General features: G+C 32.6%; 3 protein-coding genes across 5 annotated transcripts; all 3 read right to left on the reverse strand.

Annotated features, from left to right (window-relative positions):
• Window positions 1–37: 37 nt before the first annotated feature.
• On the reverse strand, window positions 38–4753 carry Wsck (tyrosine-protein kinase Wsck). Its single transcript, XM_081994284.1, has 9 exons — window positions 4449–4753; window positions 4242–4384; window positions 2775–3071; window positions 2494–2720; window positions 2054–2443; window positions 1768–2005; window positions 1042–1289; window positions 776–989; window positions 38–714 (listed from the first exon to the last, which is right to left on the reverse strand). Exons 1-9 carry the CDS (start codon window positions 4610–4612, stop codon window positions 425–427), a joined length of 2211 nt encoding a protein of 736 aa, XP_081850410.1. The 5' UTR covers window positions 4613–4753; the 3' UTR covers window positions 38–424.
• A 303-nt stretch (window positions 4754–5056) lies between these two features.
• On the reverse strand, window positions 5057–7098 carry LOC145739021 (mitochondrial import inner membrane translocase subunit TIM50-C-like). The gene is made up of 5 exons (XM_081994305.1): window positions 6448–7098; window positions 6091–6395; window positions 5882–6035; window positions 5503–5829; window positions 5057–5448 (listed from the first exon to the last, which is right to left on the reverse strand). The coding sequence occupies exons 1-5, from the start codon at window positions 6581–6583 to the stop codon at window positions 5252–5254; spliced, it is 1119 nt and encodes a 372-aa protein (XP_081850431.1). The 5' UTR covers window positions 6584–7098; the 3' UTR covers window positions 5057–5251.
• Window positions 7099–7240: 142 nt separating this feature from the next.
• On the reverse strand, window positions 7241–9180 carry LOC145739019 (uncharacterized). Of its 3 annotated transcripts, none has more exons than XM_081994301.1 (3): window positions 9050–9180; window positions 8456–8767; window positions 7241–8401 (listed from the first exon to the last, which is right to left on the reverse strand). In XM_081994301.1, the coding sequence occupies exons 2-3, from the start codon at window positions 8753–8755 to the stop codon at window positions 7445–7447; spliced, it is 1257 nt and encodes a 418-aa protein (XP_081850427.1). In that variant the 5' UTR covers window positions 8756–8767; window positions 9050–9180; the 3' UTR covers window positions 7241–7444. The 3 variants fall into 3 exon arrangements, with proteins under 3 accessions (XP_081850427.1, XP_081850425.1, XP_081850426.1); XM_081994299.1 differs by having other exon boundaries at window positions 9014–9168; XM_081994300.1 differs by having other exon boundaries at window positions 9018–9157.
• Between the last annotated feature and the right edge of the window lie 3165 nt (window positions 9181–12345).

The following is a 12345-nucleotide window of genomic DNA, read 5'->3' on the forward strand; positions in this document are numbered from 1 at the left end:
CTTTATTTTGAAGAAAAGTTCAAAAAAACAAAAACAGTTTATGTAGTTGTAGCATATTTATTGCAATGTTGATAGAGTCCTATAATACATAGCTTTGATTTGAGTATTAAGTTTATTAGCTTATTATAAGACTGGTCTTTTTATATAATATATATAACCAAGCTGAAGATTACTAGCCTACTTAAGATAGTGTTTAAATAAAGCTACAAAAAGTCACCCGGTAAAAAAACACTTAAGTACAAAATAAAATAATCCAGATAACAGAGTAGGCATTTTCACAACCCTGTTGACATTGGCATTTTAGAAATACTTACAACTTCCTGTACTTTGTTAACTGGAACTACTCCTACGACAAATTTTTGGTGTTTCTCGAGAGATTCAAAAATTCAGTCTTGCATTAAAAGTCATATAGGACGGAATAAACTTAAAATATTGGTCTGGCGGAAAATTCCACGTCAGGATAGAATTGTTCATACTGAAAGCTGGAGAATAGTTTAAAACTCATGGCTATATCCAAGCTGTGCTGCTTTATGGCTTCTAAACACTCTGAAAGTGTCGAAAATGTTGGCCTTTCATCCGCAATTAACTGCCAACAATCTAGCATTATTTGGTACAGCTCATCTCCAACATATTGCAATTGTGGTAGTCTCACTCCTTTAGCGAGGTGGGTGAGAATCTCGTTATTATTAGAAATATTACCGTAAGGAGTTCCACCTAAATTGAAATTACAACAAAAAATAGTGGTTATCTGATTGTGTTTTTTGTATTAAATTACCCAAAGCAACAATTTCCCATAAAACACAAGCGAATGACCAAACATCGCTTTTAGAATTAGCAAAGTGGCCCTTAAGGACTTCCAACGAAGACCAACGGGTGTAATCAGGTATTTTATTATGGCTAAAATACTGTGCCAAACCGAAACTTCCTATCTTTGGTATTAAGTTATTAGTTAGGAAAATACTTCTGGCACACAACTGCTTGTGAGTTATCTAAGAAATGACAAAAATGATATAAACATCACAAAAAAACACAGGACCATACATTTAACGAATGTAAGTGCATCATTCCATGGCAGATTCCTATAGCAATTTCTAAAGCTTGCAACTCACTCATGGTACTGAATTTATTGAAAGTATTGTCTCTACTCCCTAATAGAAAGTCCTTTAAATTGAGCGAGTTAAATTCCATTACAATCACAACAACATCACGAGTTTCTGAAGTTCCAATTAAATTTACAATGTTGTTATGCTTAATCGTTTTAATTAGAACGTCCAGTTCTTGCAACATTCCTAAAAAAATGTCGTTAGAGATCATATTAGGCAGCTACGCAGTAGTACAGTTTAGTATTAAAAAACTTGTTATTTTTGAGTTAATCAAATAATGGAACAGTGTTATGTATCAATAAATTGTGATGGAGGAATATATTTTATTGGTTTATATCTAATTTCTGTTAATGTCATTAGGTCACATAGCTATTGTGTAAAATGAATCAGGACGGTCTAAAGTGTAAATTTGTAACAAAATGAGTGATGGAAGTATTTGTCCTTTCCTGTGACACATATTGCAGGCACAATAATGAATCTTTCCAATGCAAAGTAATAAACGGATAAAATTACATTATTAGGCGTTTTATACTGTTAAAAAATTGTAGCACTACTGAAACTTTGTCAAAACCAAAAACATATCTATTTTTAACACAATCCAAAAAACACTTTTAAATATCATTTTTAATAAAAATCAATTCTCAAATAATTGAACATACATTACCTTTTTTAGTTTCTTGATTCATTTTCCTGTCTTGAATGGTATAACAAGTAACTGTGGTCATATTGCCGTTTTCATGCAAAGTCCCAGTATTGACTTTCCCAAACTTGCCTACTCCTAGCAAATTGGCCGGTTCAACTTTTAACTGGCCGTGTGGAATAACTCGCACTTTTTGCTTTAAATTTCTGTAGTGTGAAACGGCAGGGGTATGCTCGTCGTCATTGATATATCCATTATTTTCCTGGAAAATACTTGTAAAAACTGAAAGTAACTAAACTTATTAACGTACCACTTCAATCATGGGTCCTTGGAGGGTTAACTCCTGGTTATCAGAAAGTCTTTGGCGGCTAATGGTAACTCTGTGTTTTAACATTATAAATCCAATTATTCCAGTTATTAACATTATAGTCAGAAGAACAATAGCGACTGAAAGACCTGTTACAACGGCAGAGGAGTCCTCTAAAGAATCGTCCCCTTGCAGTACGTTTAAAACGGAAATTCCGTTATTATATCCACTGGCTTCACTGTATGCTACTTTGGTTTCTTTTTTGTAAGTACTGACCAAACCAATTAAAATATTGTAGTTTATATCGGGGTTTAAAGGGGCGTTATAATAAAAGTGAACTCCATCTGTAGTGTATTTCTTACCATCACCGACCACAAAAGGTTTTTTAATTTGCTAGAAATTTTAAACTATACTTAGTATTCAGATGAACTGTATTAACATACATAAGGGAATATTTCTGCAGCAATATAATAGCTTAGACCATTCTTCTTTGCCTCATCATAAGGAAGAACAACATCTTGTTGAAACCCCATTTTTTCATCGGAATTTACCACCACAATCCTATATGCGGTAACAGGGCCATTATTATTGGTAACTGGAGAAAGTTTTATTTGCATTTTATTGCCTTCATTGCTTACGATTACTGGTTGTGGCGGTAAGTTTTCTGGATCTAGAAACAGCACTAGTTAAAATAATCATAAGTAGTGTTATCTGTAACTACTACCAGCTAATTTAGTATTAATAATAAGACTGGCTTTGACTCCATAACCTTCATCTGATGAAGCATAAACGCTAATATTATACTCAGAAGCTGAAAGAAGGTCAGATATTTCAGCCTGAAAGGTCTGATTGCCATACTCCCATTGCAAAGTGCTGTGTCTATATGTTGAAGAAGTTTGAAGAACCACTGCATTAACTACATAACCAATAATGTTAACATAAGACTCTGGAGCTTTCCAACTCAATCTGCATTTATTGCTGGTAATATTTGTTATATGGAAGTCAAGAGGAGGTCCTGGAACTAAAAGAATATTTTAAATATTTTTCATAAAATTATGATTTTTTAAATAATAACCAATATACTCATATACAAATTGTATAGAATAGCAAGATAATAAATAACTCTGTGAGGTGTACTACACTTGCTTTCTGAAGAATTTGTAAAAGAGAGAGAGAATCCCATTAAATATCTTAATATACCAAATTGTTAAAATATTGAATTACACCAAAATAATTTTAAAAATGCAAAATAAAATATAATCATATTACTCTGGGCAATAAAAAATATATTGTAAGTAAATATAGAAACATATATTTTTTCTGAAAAAACTGACTATTAAATTTGGTATAGTCCACAATCTAAGATTGAATGCAAAACTAAAACCAAATACACCTACCCAATAATTTAATAAATCAACAGAATATATACATAAAATAATAACAAAATATATACTGGCACACTTATTACTTATTTTATCCATCTAAAATGGGGGGGCAAGTAAAACCCACATTTAAAAACAAACTGTTGTTTGTAAAATTTTAAGAGTTTGTCTGAAAATAATGTTTAGTGTTTTTAAATCCAGGGAAGCTCCATAATACACAGAAACAAACATTAATTGGGAAAATAACCAAATAAACATGTTCAGTATTAAAATATGTAGGTACCTATAATTAAGACTGTTTTGCTGTACAAAGGCCTTATTTTGCCTGAGCACACAGGTTTGTTCTATGTTAAATAAAGCCTTTAACTGATTTTTTCAGTAATATTACCTATTAGAAGAACTAAAAGACAATCTCAGTAGAATTTTTACCGAAGTGTATAGTTCTAACTGGCTAATCAAATGTAGGCTTAACATGACTGTAAAACAATAAGTGTCAGTGTTTACTAATAGGCCTTCCTTGTCAAATAACTATCAGAAGCAAAAATAAACCCAATTGCTGTTGGAATGTGTAGATCTACTGAATACTGCTGCACAACAGAAATCAAAGTTAATTTGACCCCATTATGAGCATCAAAGTCAATAACATGTCCCAATACTAAACTTGGTGAATACTTGCATATTCTATATTAAATTACTTTAGTTGTGTCCAAACCCAATAGGTATATTATACTGATTCAAGCTATACAATTATTATATAAACATAAAAATACCAGCACCCATTTGAATAAAATAATTTAGTTTGTACATACCACTGTTACCAGTTGCATATACATTTGTGAATGATAAACCAGTACAATTTGCTTTCAAACAATGGGCATTACAAGTTTCATTTGAAATTTGCTCTGCCAGAAAATTACTGCAAGTACAAGATCCATCATAAAAGTTGAAGTACCTGGTAAAGATAAAGTACAAGTAATTATCATTTTACTCAAACAGTGTAATAAGGTAAATCTTACTTGTAATATCGTTTTAAACAGAACATAGCACATCCTTCCTCATTATGGATTCGATTCCCGTATTTGCTTCTGATTGTTGGAGCATTGGTAAAACACCCTAACAACTCATAATCCAAGCTATATACGTAACTTATGAATAAAAGTAAAACTAGAAATTTAGCCATGTTGCGTAGGAATCATCGAAATGGTAATTGTGTCCTAGTTAAGACCAAACACGGCAAATTAAAATTTGTTTATATGATTGACCTCATCATCAAATTTTAAAACAATCTGTTGTTGTTGGAAACCATTTGCTCTGTCAGCTGTCAATAGTCAAACGAGTTTCATGGCATCAAAAATGGAAGCGCCATCTTGAAGCAAAAAATGTTAACTTCTTCTTGTCATTGTTTTTATTTAAATGTGAGTAGGGTTTATTATTTGTAATTTATTAATTAGCCGCTTCAAAATTGCCAATACTTCTCTTCCTATTGTATACAAACTTAGAACAGAGATGGGATTACAATTTTGTTATCATTTCAATAGATTAAGTATGCAACCTCTGCCTAGACTAGATATCTATGCAAAACTAGTTTAAGGATTACTAATTGGAATGTAAAAAAACACACTACTCTGGGATATTGAAAATGATATTTTTGTGGTTATCAGAAAAAAATACATCAATTACTAGGTTTTGGTATGAAACAAATATTTCTAAATATAAAGTTTCATAAACAAAGATTCAACAGTCATAATATATGCGCTAGATAAAAAAAGCAGTTACCACATTACATATTAAAAAAGGTGAGTAAACTAAAATCCTTTTTTTAAAATGACTTTCTCAAAAAACTTGGTGTCCACCTAGACACTTTACTTTTCTCTTGTTCACGTTTGGCAGCTGCTTGAGCCTCTAGTTCATCAATAAGCCTTTTCTGTTTTTCTCTAAATGCCAGTATTGGATCCTCATATTTACTGTAAACTTTTAAAACTTCCCGCACATCATCAATGTTATTATCAGCAATAGCTGCAAAAAGAAAATACATTTAGATAGTCTGTGACACTCAGTGAAACCACTTACCTTTTAGAAAACTAACAAGATCTAGTAAGGAGGTGTCATCATCATTACCTCCCCACCTCTTAATACAGAACAAATTTTCTGGGTTAAATTTAACATTACTGCTGTTCCAATCAATACATATAACTTTACTTAAGTCCCTGTTTAAATTGTCTAAACTCTTTACATGATGGCCTCCACTGAAATGTGTGGCATCCCTGACTAGTTTATATGCTATTATGTTTTTGGGATCAATAGCCTCAATTAAAGGAAAAACTGTCATTCCTTGCTCTGCTGTATAAATGACAATTTCATATTGATCTTTAAGGGCTTCTAAGAAGTAATCCAACACTGCAATTTTACATATTTTATAAGCCATTTTTAGGTTAAGTTTGCAAGTTACATGGTCGCTTTTTAAACCTCCAACCAGTGTTGTAGGTCCAGTCAGGATGTACTAAAACATCAGTTATTTCTAACACAAGAGTATACTTTGGTTGTATATATGGATACTGCAAGGGATCTGGTAATAGTTTCTCTCTGGAAGGCTCTTTTATAAGCTGAAAATACAAACTATAACCAAATGATCAGTACAAAGTAATAAATGGAACTTACCTTGCGGTAATAATCAAGCTCCCTAATAGTTCTCAATAAATAAGCTTTAACAATGGAATAATCAGAAAACTCATCCCTTATAGGAACCCCATCTTCATCCCTTTGAGGTGCACCCAGCGTCACCACTAAATAAGCACCCACAACTGAAAAACTTATTCCAAAGAACATTAAAGTGAGTTTCATTGTGCGCCATGACTGTTCTCTCTGTTTCCTTGCTTCTTCCTCATCAATCTTTTCTTGATTAGCCGGGACAGGCTCTTTAGTATTGCTTAACAAGTTTCCAAGAGGCGTTTTATATTTTACCTCTACAAACCACATATTTGTATACTTGTAAAACTATCAAGACAGAAAGCTTACCATTGGAACAACACCTAGCCTGACATACAGTGTATTGTATGAGTCTATGGACTGGGTAGGTTCTTTCCTGAACAAGGGAAAACTGTCTAGCAACATTACCTAAGATATTTAAGGACCTAACTGAAAATCTGAACATTTCTTTCCAAAAAAAATTACCACTGCTCTGCAGCCTGCATTTACCTTAACATGATTCCGTTTATAACCTAACCTAACATTAAAAATATATTTCTCTTCCTTTTTCAATTCGAACTTTGACATTAAAATTTTGTGACGTTTGAATTTTACAATTAATATTACTACCATAAAAACATAAATAAATTAATCATCAGTATTTAATTTAAAAATTGCTCAGAAAGTTTCTTGTCTCGTCTAAATTAATTACAGAATCCTTCTTTTATACATACCTATTGTCTTTAATAACTAACACTCCCATGTCTGATTGATATGCAAATTTCTGTAATAATCAAGTACCCATTATCTTATACTTATTTAACCAAGGAGTGTATTAATGAAAGTGATTAATAATTAACTTGGTTACAAAATCTTTCCGTTGGCCGTAATTTATAAAAAATGTTTATAATCCTAAAAAGTTTAAAAAATTACAGTTGTGCGTCTATTTCTCTCTGTTTAATACAAATAAAAAATGAGAGAACTATACTATGAGCATATTTGGTTGCCTATGAATGTTTATTAAAGTGAAATAAATCATGAATAACTAAGGAAAAAAAACAATTATTCTGAACTAAAAGTACTGGCCCTAACTTATAAAAGGTTATAAAAAATCATACAAAAATTGCTTATTAATCAGAAACATTATTAATTATTATAAGTTATATTCAGTTACACACATGGGAATTCAATCCATTTTACCAGGAGCAGTAGGTACAAACAGATAGGAAAACACAACACTGAAATCAAGGTAAGTCCCTTACATCAGAGCTTAAGAGTAATTGACTTCTAGACAGATAAAACACACAAAGTAAACTACTTTTTTTGATCAAACATATCTGGTGTCCTCTCTAGCTGTCATGTAGTCAAAGTACCATTTGGCTTTATTACGTTTATTGGCACGGTGTCGGCCCCTCTTAAAAAACCACTGAGACACTTCATCTTTTATTTGTCCTTTTTTGCGATTTTCAGCCCTGGAGCTACCAAACAGCTTGAAATACCATTCTCCATTCAGAAGGTTTTGATTATTTTTTGTAAATGTTGATGGTTCCATAGGCATAGAACTTGTGTTTAGTATTTCAATAGTTTCTTTAACTGGGTTGTATTTGATGTACCATTCTTCATTAGAATCCATGTTTTTGACAGCTTTTCGAAACTTTTTGTGAAATTCTTCACTCTCCAACAAAAACTTTACTTTTTCTTTGATAACTTTTAACTGGTTTTTACTGGTAGAACTGGATTTATTATTAGTTTCTTTTTTTAGTTGTTTTAAATTATGTTTCTGTTTCTTTCTTTCCATGTTTTTTTCTTTCTTGTCTGATCTATAAGTCATTTTATCAGCTTCTTCCTTTGTAAGAAACTCATCTTGTAGTTCTGCAATCCTTTTCTTCATATGCCAATAAGCATCTGAGTCTTCAGTCATTTCTTCAATATTTAACTTTCTCAATTTTTTGTTGACACATTTTCCAATAGCTTGTTCAGCGTATTGTCCTTTGGAAAATTTCTGATAGATACAAAGGTCAATTAATGTGTAAGTTGGTATGTCAGGTACCAAATATTCTTCATTTGAATTTGTAATGTCAATTATATGGTATTCAGAATAGGCTCTAATTAATTGAGAACTCACAACTGCAAGAAGTGACATTAAAAGACCCATACTAATTTTGATGCCAGCACCTTCCCTGGAGGCTTCTCCATTACTTGAGCTTAGTTGTTGCTTGGTAACCAATTCTATCTGTTCATCTAAATAATTTATTTCTTCTTCCTCAGTGATCCAGTCACTATCCTACAATAAAATCATTAAAACAATTTATATATAAAATGAATGGCAAAAACTTACATCAGTTTCATGACTTTCATCTTGTGTTTCAGATATATCTTCAACTTGGTTTCTCATATCTTCTGAGTGCAAGTTAGGTTTGGAAGATTCAACAGTAGGTGTAGCTACTAAGGATTTTATTTGGCCAGCATTTTCTTCTAAATCACTGTCACATGTGTGATCCTTCAGAATAGTGATACTCCCATCAGAGTCTTCATCAGATTCTGCAGAGGAACTTAGAGAAATCAGTGTAACTGTCTCCTCAGCATTATCAATATCATTAACCAAAACCCAACTTGTTGAGTCTGATTTATCCTCCATCCTGATCTAAACCTAAATTAGAAAACTGATTAAATACTTATTTAATGTAAGTAAAAATGCTCGGTACTACTACTACTACTACTACATGTGGAAATACTAATTATAAGACAAAAAACATTTAATAATAGAACAAAAGTCAATACGCAATAATTTGACCCTTTGTTCAATGGGGGGTGTAATAACAATTTAGCGCAATGTAACAATAACGAGCTGTTTAGTTAATAGATTTGTTAAATAATAATAATCAATATAGCTCACTCACAACAAATTAGCAAAAATCAAAACACACTTTACCACAACAAACAAAGGAGAAAAAACACTTCGTCATTCACGTGGTTATATGAATCATATGATCGATTGACGATTGGAACAGTAGGGATGGACCATGTGTTTCCTTGTCACTTGTCATATTTTTGTCCTTTGAGTTGAGAGTGGCTTTATCTCTTTTTAAAATGTAGCACCGGTAAAGAACAGAAGATACGTACAATGTGGACGGATTGGACGGAACTGTTGGTAAAAAGTAAAAACTAAAAACCAAAATACACACACATTTTGAACAAACTATCTGGTTACGATGGTGACTAGAGTTTTGGGAACAGTTCAGTTAATAGTCAATTAAATGGAAGATTGTAGAGCATTGAACAAGTTTTATTTAAACAATTTTCTTTCCAAATGCTACAGATTTTATTAGTAATCCAAAAAGCCATTTAAATATTAACTTCGTGGTGTAAATTTTGAGGCGAATATTCCAGGAAGTTTTTCTGTTTACCGTCATTATTCTCAAATCTTCAGTCTCTGAAATACAGTCAAAAATGTAAAAACATTACATTTGAGTAAATGACAGTGACATTAATTGTTCAATAAGTTTTTTTATTAATGCTACCTGCTACCAACTTAATAATAACAGATGTAAGATAAGTTGATATTGATGGTAATCGCAGGATTAAATGTGTGTAAATACTTTGTTTTTGATTGTATCGTGTCCAATGTTTATTAAAAACTTATAATAGTGAAACCACGTCTAATAAAGCTAGTGCATATCACTAGGGGATGTCCCCTAGTGAGCTGTACAATGGGTCACATATGGCCTAAATGCTGCTCTACAGATACAGATACAGGTAGTGCATATATGTAGGCATCGTTTTTGGAGCTCCATGAATTTGACGTCACGATGACGTTATTTAACAGAAAAGTAATTTGACCAACTGTCAAAGTACGTCATCGTGACGTCAAGTTCGCTCTGGAGCGCCAAAACGAATGGGGCAATAATCTGCTGTTTTCCTGAAGGTTCAGTTTTAAGATTAAACTATTTTGACGTGTCACTTTACCAAATGAGATTATTTCCTATTTGCTTGGTAGTTTTGTACATAATGAATCCGTTGATTTGTTGCAAAAATGTTGTCTTCAATGATGTAATCATTTATTGAGTATTGATGAGTTTTTCTCATTGATGATTGATTAAAGTACTAATTTTAAAGCATTTTGAAGATATTTTACTAGGTGGTTCCACATACAGGGTGTGTCCCCCGACAAAAGACATCAATCGTTGTTAGAAAAACTTTTTGTGCTCTATTGCAGAGATTGTCATTTTTACTGTTTCAAATTTTTGACCCCTGTCAGAATTAAAAATGTGATAGGGTAGACAGACCTCAAAATATTAAGATCTCAATCTGTTCAAGAGCTACAGGCACTGCAAAGTGCAAACTGGGAAAATTTTATTTTCTAAATGCCAATATCTGGAAAACAATTGAAGACAGATATAGATTACTATTTAGGAGTTACAGGGTGTTCTATTTAAAATAAGCAAGTTGGGCCGGTATAACCGGAATTAAAAATAAACATTGAAAATATTTTAGTTGATGATGGGTTTGACATGCGGACTTTACTATCTTGCCAAGCTTTCAAAACTTTACTACATTAGTTATATTGATCGATGTTTTCTGTTTCTAGAGACACCCTGTAATAAAGTTGTTCTCCATAATATTTCTGTTTTGTCTCTATTCTGTTCCTCTAGTATCAAATCTGGACGCCACTGGCATATTGCGTTTTTGAGAAAATTACAAAATTAGTTTTGGCATACATTATAGAGGGACCAAAAAGAATTTAAAAAATCGTGATAAGAGGTTTGTCAAAATAATAATAACGTAAACAGTAGAAGGAGACGCGAGGTTGTTCAAAATAGCGTGAATATTGAGAGGGTCACGGGTGGGTTAGGTAGGTATAAACCTATTATATCAGGGTTACCATCATCAATATGTCTCAAGCCTTATGAACCTATAATTTTCAAAACTTCAACTAAATCGCGTGTTCTCATTTGGCCACGGGCATCTACTCTGTCTTAGTTATTAACCGGCTGTTGGTAATCTGAGCGAGCATTACCTTAATTTCTTAGCGTGTAAAGTGTTTTGTAACGGTGAATAACTTCTAAAACCTAAAAAACCGTTTACATTCAAACATTTCACTTTCCTTATATTCAATACCATCCTACTGTATGGTATTTGTAATCAGTCATTATAGTTCATTTTAGGCTACTGATACCTACCGATAGGTGAACTATTAATAATTGGAAGGTGAAAAATGTGCTGCTTTGATATTGTTATAAATGACTTTTGACGTTTAGAAGCATAAAATATGCATTCCAATATTGTCTTGGTAACGAGCTGAACCTACAGTTAAATTGTTGAACTCCGAACATGAAGCAGTAAAAAACTCAAACGGTTGTCAACTAAAGGTACCGCATTATGACGTGTCTAATAATGGGGTACGGGATTTAAAGCTATTCATGCTCGTGAGACTATAAAAAAGCATCAACATGTGAAATATGATGCCCCTGACACTGAGAAATAGCCTGAAGGAATTGGTCCCTTTTTATGAAATTTATTTGTCATTTTTTATAATGATATTCGAATATATTCTGGAAAGCTGCTAGACTGTAATGGATTAAAATACTTGTTGAGCCAACTTTACGTGAAAATGTACAGAAACCGTAATTACCATTTTCTAGTAAACATCATCTAACGGCATCTTATCGTATATAATCACCTCCTATTTGTTGTTAACACTATAATTGCCAAGGATGTCCCTCCTACCGTCAGTAATGAGCGTTTTTGATTGGCTTTTGTCTAAACCCAAAAGCGCTTCTCATCAATTGTATGGGAAGAGAAAATAAAATAAATTCCTTTGTCAAACATTCTACCTCTGCTTGACATTGATTAAACGATGCCTGGTCATCCTCGAAACACCTTGACTTTTTATATTCTGGTCGTGAAGGAATACTATTAAACTCCAGCCGTCCGGTGGCTGAACTCGTTCCGTGGACACCCTGTATATTTCTACCCCCTACTGATGTTTAAAACTACCTGCATTTCAAGCCTGCTTCCTGCGATTTTTCAATAAGGTACTCAATACTAAATATCCTGCCTGTTCCTAGATAACGTGTGTATTATCTATATAAATTATAAGTAAGACTTTATGGTCAGTAAATAACCACTTGTCGTCCCGCTAAGTCCAAGTTCTTTGCTACGGAAGTGCCAGATATCATCTCTGCTAAATTCTGGTGTCTCTGTCTGATATATGAGCCCATATATCAC

The sequence above is a fragment of the Ips typographus genome, linkage group LG16 (assembly GCF_016097725.1).
Source record: "Ips typographus isolate SLU linkage group LG16, UJ_Ityp_2.0, whole genome shotgun sequence".
In the NCBI taxonomy this organism is placed as follows: domain Eukaryota; kingdom Metazoa; phylum Arthropoda; class Insecta; order Coleoptera; family Curculionidae; genus Ips; species Ips typographus.

What these genes read in the sequence shown, in the direction of transcription:
- Wsck (XM_081994284.1), bottom strand. Translation starts at nt 4,612, where the DNA reads ATGGCTAAATTTCTAGTTTTACTTTTATTCATAAGTTACGTATATAGC. An exon ending in TATTAATACTAAATTAGCTG is followed by an intron (nt 2,721 to 2,774) that starts GTAGTAGTTACA and finishes TGCTGTTTCTAG; the next exon opens with ATCCAGAAAACTTACCGCCA. An exon ending in TGCACTTACATTCGTTAAAT is followed by an intron (nt 990 to 1,041) that starts GTATGGTCCTGT and finishes GTCATTTCTTAG; the next exon opens with ATAACTCACAAGCAGTTGTG.
- LOC145739021 (XM_081994305.1), bottom strand. Translation starts at nt 6,583, where the DNA reads ATGTTCAGATTTTCAGTTAGGTCCTTAAATATCTTAGGTAATGTTGCT. An exon ending in AGCTTGATTATTACCGCAAG is followed by an intron (nt 6,036 to 6,090) that starts GTAAGTTCCATT and finishes TTGTATTTTCAG; the next exon opens with CTTATAAAAGAGCCTTCCAG. An exon ending in TCTTGTTAGTTTTCTAAAAG is followed by an intron (nt 5,449 to 5,502) that starts GTAAGTGGTTTC and finishes TTCTTTTTGCAG; the next exon opens with CTATTGCTGATAATAACATT.
- LOC145739019 (XM_081994301.1), bottom strand. Translation starts at nt 8,755, where the DNA reads ATGGAGGATAAATCAGACTCAACAAGTTGGGTTTTGGTTAATGATATT. An exon ending in ATGAAAGTCATGAAACTGAT is followed by an intron (nt 8,402 to 8,455) that starts GTAAGTTTTTGC and finishes ATTTTATTGTAG; the next exon opens with GATAGTGACTGGATCACTGA.